This window comes from Symphodus melops (assembly GCF_947650265.1).
Source record: "Symphodus melops genome assembly, chromosome: 1".
Classification (NCBI taxonomy): domain Eukaryota; kingdom Metazoa; phylum Chordata; class Actinopteri; order Labriformes; family Labridae; genus Symphodus; species Symphodus melops.
In genome coordinates, this window is record NC_136691.1 from 16,616,820 (window position 1) to 16,635,898 (window position 19,079).

At 43.7% G+C, this 19,079-nt stretch overlaps 1 protein-coding gene across 1 annotated transcript in view; it reads left to right on the plus strand.

Annotated features, from left to right (window-relative positions):
* Positions 1–4,322: 4,322 nt before the first annotated feature.
* The window catches only part of runx2b (RUNX family transcription factor 2b), a 38,650-nt gene continuing 23,893 nt past the window's right edge, over positions 4,323–19,079 (plus strand). Inside the window, exon 1 of the mRNA XM_079371877.1 lies at positions 4,323–4,413. Within this exon, the coding sequence (XP_079228003.1) occupies positions 4,356–4,413 (58 nt within the window). The 5' untranslated portion in view covers positions 4,323–4,355. The remainder of the gene's footprint in view (positions 4,414–19,079) is intronic.

The following is a 19,079-nucleotide window of genomic DNA, read 5'->3' on the forward strand; positions in this document are numbered from 1 at the left end:
TGTATGCCCTCAATATTGACAAGATCCTCCTCATTGCATATAACAACACTTTGAAACTGAATTTACAAAATGTATTGAATATAAAGAAGACAACACACCACTGTATGATTTTGTCAATAATATTTATTTTCAGAATTTCCATTTCCTGAAATATATTGTAACACAGAGTTTTCAAATTGCCATCATTTTAAGTTTTTGGTAAATCTTACACTTTAGCAATATCTGTTGTGTTATCATGGCATGGAGTCTGAAGAAGAGCTGTGCTCGAAACGTCACTCACGGGATGTCCTTAAAATAAATGCACAAAAAGGGAGCAAGTGTGCGGTCTTCTTTTTTATTCGTCTGATACTGATCTTTGAGACAGGCACCTGACTGGATGTGAACGATTACCACTTTTACACAGTTATCATGGCAACACAAATTAAACCCTTGGCCCCCAAATAGTTAACTTTCTTCTTTTTAAATGACCAACCTGCACACGATCCGTGTGTGTCGGTTCCTGTATCTGTAGAGACCCTGCCTGGCCTGTTTTTTTTCTTTCTCACTATATTGTTGTCTCTGACAGCTCTGTGTGTCTATCATTGTGCAGCACAGTAGAGCTCACATCAAGCACTGTGCAGGTCGGGACTAATAATCAGATGCATCATATTCGCTCTCATGTGTCAGTTTGTAACAGGCTTACGCGACTTGTGCAACTTAAGACCCCAAAATGTGTCGATTTTTGCCTTCATGGGAATGTAAATGGTCTGTCTGTGTTGTGTGTGTGTGTGTGACAGGTGTGTGTCTGACGCTCACAGAGACACAGTGTGTAGGTGAAGAGAGCTGCATACAAACAACACTAACTCCTTCTTTCATGACAGTGCGGAGCTGCATACGACTTTATTACTTCTTTAGAGCATTACGGCTTTGGAAACAATTAGAAATAGAGGTACAGTTTTTTATTCATCTAAAGTGTTCATCTAGAGGTGGGAAAATCAATATAGCATCGTGAAAGCTTGAAAAAAATGAAAATGAAAACTTTGCTTTATCGATTTTATTATTTTTTGCACAAACCTACTGAATACATTGACTGTTTTTGATAGTGATGATGATCATTTTCCAGTAATTCCAGTAAATAATAACATACCTTTTACTTTATGTTTAATGAAAACTTTAACACATAAAAAAATGGCAGTCGCATGATCGATCTACAAAACACAGTGTGGAGAGTTTTTTTAATTGGTAAAAAAAAAAAAAAAAAAAAAAAAACATTTACTGTGAAGTTTCCCTTCCTAGATTGCCTGATGTTTCTCGACTCCCTTATTTTGGAATATACCTGGGAAAGTAAAGATTTGGTTTTAATGATGTGAGCCTCTGCAAAAGCATTGTCACCTTCATGTTTTTATGGTGGAAGTGAATATATTGCAGACGGACATTCTGAAAGTCATTGCATATGAAGCAAAAAAAAAACTTGCAGGCTTGAAACAGCCAAATGTCAGTGAGAGAATGTGCTGTATTCAGACGGGCTGCACTATTAAATAAAAAGGCAATGATTAAACGACAGTGAAAGTTAAATGAATGATTAAAAGGCGGCTTTGATTGGCAGCCATAAATCATGATGAGAGAGCCTGAGGCACTTTTGTTTCTCTTTAATGCTGAGTCAGACTCTTCCAGTGGCCAGTGGCGATCTGCCTGTGATATTAAAACACTTTTCTAACCTGACTGAACTCCCCGCTTCATTCCACACATTCCTCGTGTTCTGTACCAACAGTCCGTCTGTGTTTTTGATTTGTTGAAACAAACACCTCTCATGGCTGATCAAAGACGGGCCGTGACGTGTGAGGGTGTGTGCTGCGTGTGTGAGTTTGTGGGAATCTTTCTGTGTGTGATGAGTCATTGTAGACTGCTATGAGCTGCCTGCGCTGTGCTTCATGTTGCCAGGTTATTCTTCCAGGGAGTTTGTGTTTTGGTGTGTGTGTGTGTGTGTGTGTGTGTGTGTGTGTGTGTGTGTGTGTCTGTGTGCTAGCGAGGCATCTCTTTCATAGAGAAGACAGGTGGCCATTATTTACAGCCTATTACAGGAACCAACCCCCCTCCCCCGCAACACTGCCTCAGTGAGAGCCAGTTCCAGTTCAAACGGGGCTGACAAAGGTTTGTGTACAAATGCAGCTATGAGAGTTGTAACTCGGGATGTTTGGCCTCCTATGAAGCCTTAAATGTGGGCAGGGGTATCAGCGAAAACGTATCAAAACACTGATCTAATAGCATCATTTATTTGTTTATGAGTTTATGAAGTGCAAAGAAGAGAAAGCTTCCTGGACTGTTAAAGGGGACGCATGATGCAATATGACACACAAAAAAAACTCCAAGGGTTTTTTTTTGTTTTTTTTAATCCGAAGTGTCTTTGTTGGTTTTTGCACAGCATTATTAATGTTACAGTATTCACGAAAGAGCAACAATAATATCAGCAGAGTTCTGTGGATAAAGCCCCCGACATCTAACCACCACCCACACACGCAGTGTCCCCTCATTTGCACGCATGACCTCTGCCCACACTCACACGCACATACACTGGCATAGACGATGCTTACATGCACAAAACAAGACAAAACTCACGTATGACATTGGGTCATAAAACAGTCAAGAAGTCGAACCAAAACAACACAAACATAGACAAATATCAAAGAAAGATAAACAGATTTTTTTTGAAAAGGGTTGCCATATATGGGTCCTTTTTAAACAGTGTTCAGAAGTATGTCACAGTTTATTATGCATACATGATCATGCTGTGAGGATAAATGCACTTAATTCGTATAATTAGAGTGCCCTGGAGTTTTCCATGTGATAAGTGACTGTTGATTATTGGCCCCTTAAAAACAATGATTTCAGGTAATTTATAGCAGGATAAATGATAATGATAAAGCAACAGCAGTGCTAGTGTAGAGCTTTATTTTAGACATACAGATATATATATATATCTGTATGTCTAAAATAAAGCTCTACACTAGCACTGCTGTTGCTTTATCATTATATATATATATATATATATATATATATATATATATATATATATATATATATATATATCGCACACACACACACACACACACACACACACACACACACACAGAGGAGGTACCAATGTATTATTGGAAACAGTTTAATTTGGCATCAGTTCTGCTTATAACTAAAATAATAAAATGGCTACTGTCTTGAACGGGATAAAAATGCTCTGAAAGACAAAAACCTCCAACGTGCTGAAGTGACACTGAGGCAGCACACTCCTCTGTAAATAAGCAGCTTCACACCACCTCCGCTTTCTCTCTACACACACACACCCAGCCGTTCTGTCTCCCTCGTTCTCTCTGCTGCACATGCACACACACACACACATACACACCCAATCTCACACCGCGACCCAGCCAGCCAGCCAGCCAGCCTTTCGCTCCTCACTCACACCCTCAAATCTTACCAAACTCTGCTCAGAGACAGACAGGAGCAGCACAGCAGCCTGTGAGAGGAGTTTGGGGAAGGAGCAGAGTGAGAAGTCAGAGAAAAAGAGAAAGAGAAGAAGGGGTTGAAAGAGTGAAGGGAGAGCCCTGTTCCCCATATGCTGAGGAGGCATGGGCGGTTGAACAAGCTGCCCCCACTGAAGCCTTCCTGACTCATGGGAGTGTCAGAGCCTGATGCCCTAGAGAGCCTGGAAGCGCTGCTGATCCACGCGTAAGAGAGAGAGAGAGAGAGAGAGAGAGAAGGAAGGAGGGGAGCCAAGGAGGAGAGAAAAAAAAGTCCAAGGAGAGAGAAGGAAGAGGAGAGGGAAGAAAGCCACAACGGTAGGCTGTCCCACTCGACTGCTGTGCCGTGATGACGTCAGAGGTCATGTGACCCGGGCTTCTCCAGTGACGGCACATGGAGGGCAGGAAAGAGACGAGTTTTAAAGCTGGTGCCTTTTGGGTTGTGTGAGGGCTCTGCTCGCCTCCCAAACAACCACAGAACCACAGACGTGCGGCTCGGGGTTGGTGTTTGAGGGCGACCCGGAGTGTAAATGGTTAATCGTCGCGGGCCAGCACCAGTCACAGGGACGGCGCTAAGCGAGTAAGTACGTTCCAACCACACTCGCCAAGCAAGCAAGTCCGACACCATCTGATCTATCCGCAAAGGCGATATTTGCCTCTGCAATTTTTTTCTCCATAAAACCAGACCTGGTTGTTACTTGTGGTCATCTGAATAGTTGATACGTAAAAAGCATGTCTTGTGGATGGCTTTTTCCTTCTTTTTTTTTCATGACACGCTGCTCGCTCTTGGTTTAGGACGTGTCAAGGGTCACAGAAACCACAGAGGAACAAAAGTTGGGCTTGCTGCGACCAGAGGCAGCTATGGCATCTAACAGCCTTTTCAGCACAGTGACACCGTGTCAACAGAACTTCTTCTGGGGTGAGTACTGCTTGGTTGGTGCTGTTGTGTCTGAGTTGTGATTGGGCGATCGGGTCACGGGGAGGACTCGGGGTCAGGTGTTGAGGTTTTGGATGGAGGTATTAAGAGGGGTTTGGGTAAAGGGGGTAAGTTTCTTGGATGGGATTGAAGGATTTGGGTCTAGATGAGCGGAGGGGATCAGCTGAGGTCATCGAAGACCCGGCTATCCGTATCCAAGCTTTTTGTGGTGAAGGAAAGACCCAGCAATCATCAAGGCTTTTTGTGGTGCGCAAACACCCCAAAAAAAAAAAAAAAACCTAAAAAACCTCTCTCTGCGTTTAGCAAATCCAGTATTTACTCTACGTGATGTTTATAAATATTTCTGCAGGAGGGAGATGACATGTTTGTGCAACATACCCTCAGATTTACAAAGTGATGCCATTGCAGAACCGAAAACAAAAGCATGGGTTATATTTTTCACAAACGTAAACAGTCGCTGCACATGAGAGTTTACAGTCAAGCATTGAAACAAGATGTGGGGATTACCCGATTGTCAGTGTGTTGGGTGTCTGCATTGTGCGTAGGGAAGAAGTATTGATTAGTCTGCCAAGGAAGATCTGTTAACGCTTCCTGAAATTGTTCAGTTGAGTTTCTGTCATTAATTAATCAGTGTGTATTTCTACTGCCTCCAGGGAGCCTTTAATAGACTGACATAAATCCACTCTGAACAAGAAGTCACTCCATGTTGTCTTTCATTATAAAAACTTGTAATCTACGTACTGGAATAAGAATGAAAACAATTAGACATTCAACGTATGCAGAGTTACCGTTTAGCATAAAACAAATTAAAAGATAAACTCCTGATGGGATTTTCTCTCCACAAATTCTTGACCAGTGAAACACCACAGAATAAAACACATGTATTAAAATTATTTATATGCCTTATATCAAATGTGTCTTCACTTTATAGTCTGTTGCTGCTTGGATTTATCTGTAGGAAGTAAGACCTTTGAACAGTAGCAGAGATAACTTTATGGTTTTCAATTAGCTATGAAGGCCAACTTTCACGCTCCAGTTTGCGGCTTCTGTTTTGGGTTCGCTGTATTGTATTGTGATTTTTTTTTTTTTTTTTTTTTACGAAATCCAATTAAATCAACAATTCAAAACGTCTTTTAGTTTTTCCAGATGAATTTGATCATTTTAAATAAACGGTTCTATTCTTGTGTGACATAGGAAATAGACAGGTTCAGCTCAATAGCCGCCTTCCTCCTCCTCCTCTTTCTCCTCCTCTCCGTTTCGGTCCATAGCCTGCACTTCTCCGTCCAAATCAAATGTTTAAAAGATGTTCTGAAGAAGTCGCTCCGTGGTCAGACACAGCTGTTCTGGACTCAGGCTCCGCACAGAAGCAGACCGGCTCCTAATGCGCTCTGAAAGCCGGGAGAGAGTGAGCGTCCTCAACCAATCACCACCACCTATTACCATGTTAACCCCTGACCTCTCGGTGCGTCTCTGGGGTCGCAGCACGGGAGAAGGAGAGGAGAGGAGCAGCGCTGCAGGAAATTGAAAGCATGCTGTGGAAGACAGAGTGAGGGAGAGAGGAGCAGATGTGTACAGATGTTCAGGTGGAGTGACTCATAGTAAAGATCATCACCGATAGATTCTTGTTAAAAAAAAAAAAAAAAGTCTTTTTTGTGATATTGTGCTGCTGCTCCTTGAAGGTGCTCCTGTTCATGATTATCTGGGCTGTAAAACTGTCAGTACAACCACAAAAAGTCCCCCTGACGGCGCAATGTGATTTTGTAAGACCACCAGCGCTTTCTGTTGAATTTATAATTCTAAACAAATACATGTAGTCTACTGTAATGTATCAGAACTGGCAAAAACTCGAATCAGTCGTAAACATTTTTGTTTTGTCTAGCTAAAAGAAGGTCTGGTTTTAAGCGATGTTGAGTTCAAGACACGCTGAAGTTACACTTTTCAATTATTTTCGTAACACAGATTTCTGATGAATCTAAAGATGATTTCTCTATTCCCGACAACTTCCATCCATCCGAAGAATAAAAACTCCTGGCCTTGTCTTTATGTTGAGTTTATATTTTTTCTTCAGCTTCTCCCACTCCTATGTTTCTCCTGGAGCGTTTAGTCCAGCGTCAGCCAGTTTTCCCAGAGAACGCACGTTACAAAATATTGTTTTGTTAGTTCGAAAGCCACATTACTCCATCCCATCCGTCAGCGTGTATTTAAGGACATTTTTAATTTAGGCTGAGCGTTTCATCCCCAGTGATAAATTGAGTCGATTTTGTGGGAGTGGGCACATGCTCTAAATTGAAAATAAGGGGTCTCATTAAAATTTGTCTTGGCATTTACATCAAGCAGTTTTCATTTAATTGCCTCAGATACATTTTTTTTTTATAACTCCTCCTCAGACTGGCAGATGAGATGGGGAGGGCAGAGTAATCTTCAACATGTGTGGCACCCACTCAACCACTGTGCCTCTCTGGGGAACATTTAAAAGCCTCTTTTCTCTATTACAAACTTAATTACATATAGACAATTAAGTCATGGGAGCAATTATCGTTCAGTCGCAGTGGAGAGAGGAAGAAAAACGCTTACAGAGACCTATCCAAATCAACATGTTCAAAAGAAAAAAACAGGGCAATGTGGGTAAATATCTGAAGACTCCGTGCGGAAAAACTTTCCCCAAAAGAAAATCTCAGATAATTTGCAGGGGAAACCGTATATGTATTTGAGAAAGGCAGCTTCTGTTGCATAAGTATTGCCTTAGATCTAACCACAGGCCCGCTTCTTGGAGACATCTTAAAAGTGAACCAGACATCCTCCCTCCCTCCTCCTCCTCCTCCCCCCACGAACGGTGAAGCCCACTCATCAATAGGTAATTTGAAAGAGCCGGGCGTGGGGTGGGGGTGGGGGGGGAGAGAGCGCTTCACTGGCTGCTACTGTGCAGATAGGACTCTTCTCTTAACTCCTGGCTCAAAGGATCTCTATTTAGAGCTGCTTAATTGTACCTCGGAGGCAAACATGTTATTTAATCCAAGCAGGGTCAAACTGATGGAGTAAAACGGCGCTGTGTGTGTTGGCGCGCTGCGCCGGCTATTAGGACTTATTAGTGCTTGAGGTTCACATTAGTCTCCATAATTCCTGGGGGTAATCACGGAGCCTCTGTGTTAATGTGATCAGTGTTTAATCAAAGATAGATGAATTGGTCTGTCTTTTCACTCATATGCACTTACAGTGAATGGTGGGTTGATTATGGCTTTAAAGAGTCAGTTAATAAGGTTCTGAAGAAGAGTGTCATGGGAACACTATAACCTGAGATTCAGACGGCCTGAAATATGCGTCTCCCGCCGTCCCTCGTGTGAAAGACGAGAGGAAAGTTGTCCGTGTGTTTTTCTCTTAATTTGCAGCAACAATGTGAAGCCCACCGAAGTGATTAATGAAGGCCTTCTTTTCTCATTAACGTGACTTTATTATCTCGTCCACGACGCCTCATGTGACATATCTACCTCTCCTCCTTCCAGCTGAAGCAGTGAGCAGTTATTCAAACAAGGGGAGAATAGGACTGCAGTGCAATATTATGCTCCCTCCTGTAATAAGGAGACTGTAACAACAAACGGAGAGTTCAGTGTCAATACTCACAAGGCACCGTGTGTGTGTATGAGCCAGTCTTTTATCCTCTTATTCAGTAGCTTGGGGGCTAATTACACTATTATGATAAGACAACCTGCCAATTGACTGTGCTTACTGCAGGTTTCTGCCTTTTCGCAGTGTTGATAATAGACTCAACAACAATCGTCTTGTGTGTTTACACTTAACACACTGTGCACTTAAATCTCTGTGTTCTTACATAAATCAATGCAAGTGTCGAAGTTCTCTGCCATGTTTACTCTACACATACCTGCCTAATTTGTGCGTATTCTTTGGATGCAGACTCATGCCACAGTGCGCAGAGCTTTGTTTCTTGGACGCACTGTAATTGCCAGGTAGCTTAATGCCATTGTGTTAGCCGTTGATGCTTTTAATGCAGCGACTTGCTATTCCCACACTTCACAAGATCCGACAGCCCTTCATCCATTTCAGTTGCATCATGCTGGGCGTATTATGGTTATCCGATATAAGCCCTCAGAGAGGAAGTAACTACCTAACACTTTGAAAATTGGTCTATCTTGGAACCGGTTCACCCTAATGAAACAGAACACCAGTATTGTAGCCCTGATTTCTTTTTCACTCTTTTTTTCCCCTGTCCCTTCTCCTCTCTCCTCCATCAAGCTGACATGTTTTATTAGGGTTATTTTTAAGTATGACGATGACTCCCAGCAGAGCTGATAAGACAAACCGCATTGTTTTGCGTTTGCGCTTGCTTTCCTGCGAAACAGCCTCTGTTCCGTTCTCCGTGTTTCTTTAAGAGGGGAAATGTGGAGTGTCGAGGTTCCTGGATGTTTGGGTTCAGCCTGTAACGACATGAGTGAGAGCGCGGCCACAGCACCTACACAAGGCCTTACCTGTTCTGCCCCTACTGTGGGGAAAAAAAGGCAGGTTTTTCCCCTTGTTAGTTTAATCAGGAATGCGGTATCCCCTCTGACTCAGGCCAAACTCCCGAATACATAAACCTACTTAGCAGCAGGTCACGAAGAGAGCAGCGCGGGGTTGGAGGTGTTAGCTATATTTTTTAAGGCAATTCTGATTATTTTTATGAGGTCACACATACAGTAAATACCCTGAGTGTAAACAGTGAAGGGCAGGATGGGCCAGGAGAAGGTGAAGCAACACGAGTCAAGAAGTATCAAAGGGTTGCGCTTTTACTGTGATCAATAGCTTGGCAGCTGCTCAGAGAGGATAAGTGCTCCTTGTTACTACGTGTTTGCAGACATCGGTACCAGCACTCGCTCGACTCACAGGTTAGCAAAACGTTGGAAGGAAGAAAAAAAAAAGTGGTGTTTTCAAATGGGAGTTTTGTATGTACAATAACACAGAGTAATCCAAGTCAGGTTTGTAATTACTGTACGAGTATAGCAGAGTAAAGAGGGTTTGATGTACAGTATTGTGTTTGTGAGTGTGTCCGGACCAAAGGTGTCTGTGACAGGAAGGTCTGTCTGCTTGATTAATGCTCTCACTCACACTGGCACCTGGAACCAATCCCTCCCCCCTTCCTGCTGACCCAATCCCATGTGTGTGTGTGCGCATTTATGTCTTACATTGTGCCTTCGGAGGGGCTGCGTGTGGGTGTTATGAGCAGGAGGCGCAGATGGGACCGGGGGACTCAGGGCGGAAGAAAAGAAAGGTGTGTGCAGCGGATGGAACAATAGATGGACGTGCAGTGGAGGGTATGGGGTGTCAATAATAGCGCACAGGCCACATCTCCTAATTTGCTCAAATTACCTGCCCACACATCGGGCCCGCTGCCAGAGCCGAGGTGTGAACACAACAGATCAAATACACCTGAAAATCAAAGTGCCCACCCACTCAACAAACGCCCACACAAGCCTTGTATGGTGGTCTGACAGCTCTGAAGGCTGTGTAAGTGTGTAGATGAGAGGGGTGTCTCTGTTTGTTCTTTTATGGGAGAGTGAGGGGTGAAATGTGAGAAAATTAGAGAGCAGAAGAGAGACTCTATAAGTGAGTAAAAGAGTGAGGAAGACAGAGTCAGAGATATGATACAGAAGGAGGGATCGGTTTGCGCTCGAGAGGCATCCAGTAGGACAGACTCTTTGAAACCACCTCCCATATGGCACAGGGGGGGGGGGCCGTTTACCATCATCCACCCTCCTCTTCGTCCCTTTCCTTCCTCCATCCTTCCCCTCCCACCCACGCTTTCAGGAAGAGGGCGATGACAAATGTGACGGGGCGGCGATGCTTTGGTCACCGCAATAATCAGAACAGAGTCATCAGCACCAGCACCACCTGTGTCACTAACACACACATACACACACACACACACACACACATACACACACACACAAAAGCATGTGCATGGACACTGAAATGAAATATGCCCCAGAGACACGAAAGGGGCCAGGGGAGTGTGTGTAGGTGTGTGCAGTGGGATGCTAGTCTTTGAACTTTGAAAAGCGTGTGTAGTTGATATTGACAAGTCTCTGGGGAGGAGAGGGAAGCTCGAAATGTAAGATCTAATTTGTAAAGTGGCCTAGAGAGGGGTGGGGGGTGGGGGGGGGGGGGGGGGGGGGGGTGACAAAAAAGTAAAACAGTCTGAAAGCTGAAACAAGCATGCGAATAATTGGGATGAAGAGAACTTCAAACAGTCCAGTGTTACATCGATGTTTCACTTTAACCGCCCTTCTTAGAAAGAAGGAAAAACAAACATTAACAATCACAATAAATGTGTAATAAATTATTTTTGCAGGACCGGTTTTTAGGACACTTATGCGCTCCAGGGTTTAATTTTTCACTTTGGAAACAAAGGACAAAAGCACTTTGCTGAACTAAAGTGAATGAAATTAGTAACAAATTGATACCTGATTTTTGAAGATAATAAAAGTACTTTCATGGTAAATTAACGTACCTCATTTTCACTGAAAGATTTACCTGAGAGAATTATATTGCTTTCTATTATCCAATCTGTAGATGCAGAGAAACATTGAGCAGGGTCTTAACATCTGTTTAAAACAATACATACATTTTCAACGTTCATAAAGTGTTCATATACTTTTGTAAATGCTCAGTAGAGGGTTAATGTAAAAGTTACCAGATAGGTTTTCTGTCCTCCAACTTTGCTACAGACGTCTGCATGAATCCCTGTAAAAACAAAACAAAGAAGAGAAGTTTCAAACCATTTCTGCTTGTACAGCACTGTTACAAAACTGCAAAATCCCCTACGTTACATTTCAGGTTGTTTTCAAAGCCCTTTCCTGTGACTGAGCCTGATGTCTTTGGAGAACTTGTAGCTGCAGTGTTTTATGTTGATCCCTGAGCTGTTCCAGTTTACACATTGTCAATCCAATCATACTGCTCCGACACGCAGCTCTGTGCGATCAAAGTCTGCACACATACATACTGTCTGATCCTAGCTCGAGCAGGCTTTCAGTCTGGAGTTGAATCGTGTCACTCACTCAGACAGCTGCCCCTTTACAGTCGTCTGTAGTTCATTTTGTTGTCGCAGTTTAAAGTTTTCCGTCAACTGTTGCGCTCTTCATGCTATTTTTTGCCTTTCCCCAAAGGAAATAGGTCTCTCTCTCTTGTTTCCCTCTTCCTCCTTTTTGGACGCAGACCAATAACGGGCCTTTTCCACTTCACTTCTCCTCGTGCTGAATGAGCAAAGGAGGATCCCAGAGGAGCGAGAATATTTTATTTAGAGTGATATTTTGAAAGTTCCTCTCCTCCTCTGTCTTTCTTCCCCTCTCCTGACGGAATTCAAGGATGCTGCAATATTTCTGTCTGTGTGTTTGTGTCTGTGTGCATGTGTGTGGGTGTGTGTGTGTGTGTGGGGGTGTGTGTGTGTGTGTGAAAGAAAACAGCTCACGCAGAGCAAAGACGATTCAAAGTTACAGCTAAATGACAGGCTGTGAGGCTCCGCTCTTTTGAATTGTATTGTTTTCTTTTCATTCCTGCTCAGGAGGAGGAATGGTGAAAATAAAAAAGAAAGCCCAATTGGGACAGAAAGCGAGCACTTTAGTCTCAGGAGAATTACTCTTGGCGCAAACAAAAATAGCAGTCGTTTTCTGCTGACAAACACTTTTTAATGTGCGGCTGTTTTTTTTGTGAAGCTGGGCTCTTTTTGTTGACTTATTTATGACAAAGGTACCATCCCAGGAGAGAGAGGGCTGTGTATGTGAATGGTAGCCTTGGTTTACTGGAGCTTAAAGGTGTATGGTGGGAATGAAGGAATGCTCAAGTTTGGTCGTTTAATTGGAAGCAGTGCTTCCTTATAGGAAGAATATCATTTCGAATTATGTTCATTTAAGAAACTGCAGTTTTTACAACACCCATTCACAACTCTATGTTTGCCTATTCTACAAAATGTCACTTTCACATAAATACTGAATTACACACACAATTACACCTACTCACACATACACACATGAGCTCACAGCCAGACAGCCATACACACGCCCTTTTCCTGCAAGGACCCTGCAGATGCAGCAGAAACAGTTGAGTTGGTCTCTCTGGTAAACAAACAGTGAGAGGCTGCTGGGAGTCTTCACTGGGCCTCCAAATTATAGTCCGGTTAACCCAAGTCTCAGCGCCAGCCCCTTTACGGCTATACACACACACACACTCACTGTGCATACACACCCACGTCACATGCGTACACACACACACACACACACACACACGAACTGCACTTTAAAGGCACCATAGAGGCACACTTTAAAAACACATATACAATCAGGTTCTAATGGGACCTTGTCTGCGCTGCAGTTGAGCCAAGGGTAAAAGATTTTATAGACATAAGACTGAGACCGAGAGGGAAGCAGACCCCGAGGGCCCATCATAAATATTACACAATCATCAGGCTCACAGTGTGAGGCAATTACTGATGAAAAAGAATCTGTGGCAATGTAAACACAGCTTTAATGTTTACGGCTTCAACCCCGTAAACGTGTGTCTTGACTTCAAGTTTTTCCTGTACTGGCAGAGCTGCTTTTTTTTAAAGCCTAAAAGATGGCTCTGGGAGGTCTCTAAAGTCATATTTGTCCCATTTTTTTTTGCAGGAAAGTCTCTTAAAGTGCATTAGTGTGGTCGATGACACTGGTTCAGTTAGGGGAGAGTGGATTGTTTGGAGCTTCTTTAATTATCTGAAATGAATTCTGCAACTACTGGGGACACTCTTCAGTCTCTGGAGGACTCAAGAACATCTCAGAGTGATCTATGACGCCATTAACTCCAGTTAAAACATTTAAGGCGATCACTTCTCGCAAATTTATTTGTCGTAAATCTCTCGCTTCCTGGGTGACAGTATATTCCAAGAGGACAATTTAAACGTCAGCCCGAGACCACATCCCAACAACCCCATTGCCAAAGAGGTTTTATATGTGCGTGACGTTTAAATTCTCCGCTTAGCTATAATGCAATACCACAGAATAGATTGTGTTTGAAGGACAGCATTTCATAACATAACTGATGTTCCCCGTGGGAGCCAGCAGTCAAGGAGTCTCCCGATGAGGACTCGATTCAGGCGCTATAGAGCTGGCAACATCCGAGTCTCAGTGAGGGGCAGAGCAGACGAGACATGAAAAGGCTCTGTCCTGTAATAACCAGCAAGTTCTCAGAAAAATTGTGGGAAACTCTGTGTCATGGGTCACACAATCAGACAATAGGCATTTATCTTCTGAAATCATGTTTTTCCAAAAAGCTTTCATGTTTCCTTTCATTGAACTCTCTTTTTTTTCCCCAATGATGGCTGGGATTGATTTTATCTGAGGACATCTCTCCTCTCTCTGGAATCTCTAAAAGTGAACTCCTTCCAACCTCCTCCCCCCCTTTACACCCCACTTTTTTGTGAGTCATCTCTGACCAGTAGTCTAATAGGCTCAGTCTAATTACAGGCTAAGGCTTTCAGCAAAGGCCCATCTCTGAGTGCGCTGCATCAGCGGTGACACTCTTCTAAACTTCATTTGTTGACTCACTCAACGCGCAAATCATCAGATGCTTCAAGTTAGGGCCTCAGATTTTTCACATCCGAGGTCCGTTTTAATACTGGCTGGTTTGGGATCAGCTCTTATATGTACGGCTCCAGGTTGAAGAGTTCAGACTCAGTGTTCTGGAGCCCCTCCGAGCTGGACTGTGATCAGGAAGAGATCGGGAAAAAGAGAAAGGAAAGTGAGATCCAAACCCTCGGAAGTTGAGCGCCGGTGTTCGGTGAATGCCCAGTTCTGCGGCTGCACGCTGCTCCTGCTCAGCGCTGTTTTTTCTTTTTAATTTCCTGTTTATCTGATTGGCCGTTGACACAGTGTAGGACATGGTGCAAACTGACCGACTGACAGATTTGACACAGACCGCCCCCCCAGAAATGAGGCAGTACAGCAACGTCTGAAGGTTTCCAATATATGTTACATTGCTGTCAGTAAAATTCATCATACATGGTCTATGATAGCCAAGAGAAACAAATACTATATTTAATATATTTTAATGTTCCAAGACAAAAAAATATATATGGCACATTTCAGTGTGTGGGTTTACAGTGTCTCTGCTTATGTCTGCGTTCAATTGAGCATCAATAACAGACTTTTTCTTCCCTCAATCTGCCCCCCCCTTCCCCCCCCCTTTTTTTCTTTTTTTCTTTTTTTTTTTTACTGCTCCTCAGATTGATTTGGATCTATTGCACCTGGAGGTTCCTCCATCCATATACATACACACACTCTTATCTCCTGTCTCCTTCCTTTCCCTCACTGTCCGGCCCGTCTTACCTTTCTCCCTTCTCCAAACAGGAGCAGTGGAAACGGGCGAGGGATAGCTGATAGCCCCCTAGGCGAGCGCTGGTCTGAACCCCTGCCTGTTTTGCCTCTCGCTGCGTTGTCACCCTATCTATCTGGCCCGTTCCTCCTCCACCTCACATAAATCATCCTCAATCCTACGACACAGACAAGGAGAACAGAGAGAAATCTCCCCCCCTATAAATCTGGTATTAGTTTTACCTCGCATAATGAACACAGGGGCTAAATGGACCCAGATACAGGAGAACAGCATGTCTTGCAGATGTACTATAAATATTTTGATACTAGCCGGCTAGTTTGCAGAGGGGAAGTAGACCAGTGGAATACACAGAGGAAGGGAAAAGTGTAAAGTGGAATGTTGGCCTAGCCCGGGTGTCTGTATTGTCTTTAGCACCTACAGAGGGTCTCGGTCCAAGAAAAACGCTCTTTACAGGGTTCCTGTTCCCAGACGCAGTCCGGTACCGCTCCTGGATACGCTGCGTTTCCATCTCCTTCAAACTGGTCTCTGAGGAAGGGGGGCTCATTCTGTGATTAATAGCGCAATCGGACCTGATTGAGTGATAGATGGTTTGAAGGGAAAACCATCACGCCTTAGGGACACTTCAGGACACATGAGTCTGGGCAGGGCGGCTCACTGGAGGGTTTGATCGGTGGAACGGCTGAATAAAAGTGAAGGGCTAATAATAGCATAGTTAATGACACAAAAGCTGCACGGAGAGAGGGGCAGCCACAAATGCCATGATGACTGTGAAGATATTTTGTTGCAGAATTTAAAAAGACAAACTATAACATACACGCACGTCTGTGGAAAAAAAAAAAAGAACTCCCCCTTCTTTTGGCGTGTTTCTGGCTTCAACCCCGGGCACTGTCACCCTACCCCATCAAAGAGCCACACACAGAAAACCTACAAATACACTCTTACGCATGCTGTGACAGCAGGTGGTGTGTGACACGTCAACATCTGAAGGTTGCCTGGCACACAGAGAGAGAGTTCTCAGCTCTGTTCCACAGCGTGGCTCAGATCTATCATTGGGTCTCTTTAATGGCAGCCTTCGTCACATATTACTGCTTTATTTTCTCCTCTCCATCTCCCTGCCCACAGAAGTTCCTTTTTGTTCCTATTTTTAAGTACAAGTGATCTCAATTAGGGACCTCCATGAAGGCGGTAGGCGGCAGACAGTCAGAGCAATAAGAGCAAAGAGGAAATTGTCTTTATACTCCCTCCCTCCCTCCCTCCCTCCCTCCATCTCAACCCTCCTGCCACAAGCATCGAGTCTCCCCCTCCATGTCTCCATCTCTTTCCATGCTGCTCTGTGCCATTTCAAAAACAGAGCAAAATATGAAAGAAAATTGCCTCTGCATCTCACTGTTTTTCATGGTAATAACTCCTTTTAACTCCATAGTCTCCAGCCTCCTAATGATTGCACTCAGTGAAAATGGTTGCTGAGTAGTATGCACGCACACCGCAAAACGTGCCGTCCCGTTCCGAACAGTTCGCAGTGATGTCACAGGCTCAGTGACAGTCATTAAGGGCTTTGCTGTGATCTGGGATCAGTGCATCAATGTGAGGTTGTGTCGATGAGGTCACAAGGAGTATAGTTTCTCCTGTAGTCATCATCCTCGTCTGCCGGCTGGCTTGTTCAATAATTATCCGGCCTGTTGGACGACTACCAGCCCGAGTCTAACTATCTGACCGGCAGGCTAGTTTTGTGGCTTCTTTCTGCTCTCTTGGTCGGTTCGGTTGATTGGCTGGTAGACTGGATCTTTGGCTGCATTGCCGCCTAGCCTGGTGGGCTCGCTGATTGGTTAGCTGGCAGGCCCAGTTGACTGGTGGCCTGCCAAACATGGAAACATCCCGTTAGAGCTGAAACAGTCTGGGCATGGTCACAGCGCTCCTCTAGAAGGCTATAATTAAGCGTCTTGAAAAATTCAGCGCTGTGAAATGTAGGCTTGATCCTTCGTCTAAAGTGGCTGTACTTTTCCTCTTGAATGATGAGTGTTTGCTTTTGAAAAGGAGAGAGGAGCAGCCGTCCTTTCATATTTGCATTACTTATCTTTCTGAAGGAGTCAAATTAAAGGTTATCTAAGAAAAAAAACGTATATGTGAACAGAAACTGTTGCGCCTGACTGCTGTTGCACGTTTGAACGTCAGCACGCAGCTTTTATACGTCCTGTAATCTTTCCTAATGAGGTGTTAATAACACAGATAGGTGGGGCCTCTGAATGTGTGTCTTTACGTGTCGAGAGAGATGCATTGAAGCTGACAGCTATAAAAGAGACCAGGGAAGACAGAATAACATTATAGAGAGCGTGTGTGCACATATTAGCGGTTCACACAGCCTTTGTCATCCCCAAGTGGGACTGAGAACAGAAACTTTTATTACACGCTTGATATCTCGACAGGAAAATTAGTCAAACAGTTGTCAGCCGAGTTTGATTTTTATTGGAAACAAATAATTGAAACTGAGCGGCAGAAATACAATATTACCATAAATCATGAAACGCACATCCTGCTCACTGTGGTATACTGTGGTTCTTCACTGTTAGAGACTTCTCCTACTGTGCAATGACTCCGAGCCAGTGTAACACAGTAGATGAATAATACCAGAGCTGAGGGAGGCGATCCAGCTGTGCACCAGGCGAGCGGCAGCCACACTGATCGAGCAGCTTTATACCCCATTCATTACCACTTAATATTGAATCTGTTAATACTGAGCAGAACAGGTCAGATTTTTCTAAAAATCCAACAGTGCCGTAGAGCTCCAGGGTTCATAGTTGATTTTTGACAGGGTTTAATCAAGGACGCTGCAGACGGGGAAGAGGTCTTTTTCAATTGAAGAGTGTATTCTGGCACATTAACGCCTGCTCTGGTGTCTCCTTCACATCTCATGGACATCAAAAGATTGATTTTAGATCCAGAGGTTTCTCTACCTCTGACTGACAGAGAGCCAGACTGACTGTGTGAACGCGGGCGTATCCTGTAGGGAGCTGGAAGACAGATGCTGGAAGTACAGCGGGGAGGCAAAGCAGAGTGAGATGGAACAAACACTCTTTGATGAGCAGAGTTGTGGGGATTTAAGTCACGACTACATGGGGTTGAAGAGGTGAAGGGGTGCACGTGGGCCTAAAATCAGGCGATGGAAATCAAGAGGCCCCTTTCTGTAATGGGCCACAGTGTGCAGAATATCTGAATTTCAGACTCGTAAAAAAAGTTCCCAAAATGATATTCCAGTTCAAATTTCAGTCAAAATAATGTTAAACACATATGTGTTTAAAATAATTAGCCTGATTAAATTGATGGACTGAAATGGACTCAGAGCTTGTTATTATTTCAGCCGTAACATTTCCTAAATTAAATTCCACTACAACATTAAGGATGTTTTCCACATTACAGCAAATGTATTCAGCGGTGAAAAAGTGATATTATCAAAACTGAAACCTAACTCTGTTGGAATAACCGGCTCCACGGTCCCTGCAAGGCCATGTTTATCACTATTACAGATTTAATTACTACTATTCACGTCTATCCATCCGTGAATTGTTAGCCGATCTTTGAGAATGTTGGACAATGTGAACCATATTTCTGGTGTTTGGGGCACACAGAGGGGAAGTGTAACTCAATCACTCTTTTTTTTTCTCCTCCTCCTCGTCCACATGACGAGGTGCCAGATGCGTGTCAGTGCTCTTAGACTTTATATATATATATCCCTCCCACATCCTCACACACGCCCTAACAGACATGTAAGCAGGCACACACACACACACTTACATCCTTCTAAAATCCAAAAAATCCAAAATGACTTTTCGACTTTCTTTTATTTTTTTTGACACAGAAATCTTATCGTAAAAAGAATAAAACCAAATCCAACCATATTGTATAAAAATAAGCTGCATTAACCCGCTAGACGACCGAAATAACGCCACAGCTGTGCCTCCAAGTTGTCCCTTTTATTTTTTCAAACAGACCAAAAGTATCAAAGGCCTTTGTGTTAAAGAGTCGCTGCAATAAAAGGCTGTTTCGGAGCAACAGAATATAGTAACTCAGAAGGCTGTTGTGTGATGTGGCACTCAAAACAGACTCATTGGGAGACTGATGGGTAATCAGGGTGGAGGGCGGGGTGGGTGATGAGAGCCGGCTGTGATATGGAGTCTGTCAGAGGGTAGATGATGCCCTCTACAGTAGACACGGGAGGGGCAGGCAATACAGGCCCGCTCACTGTCTTCATTCAGATGAACTTCCTCTAAAGAGATATTTGAGTAATTTTAGAACTTTAATAC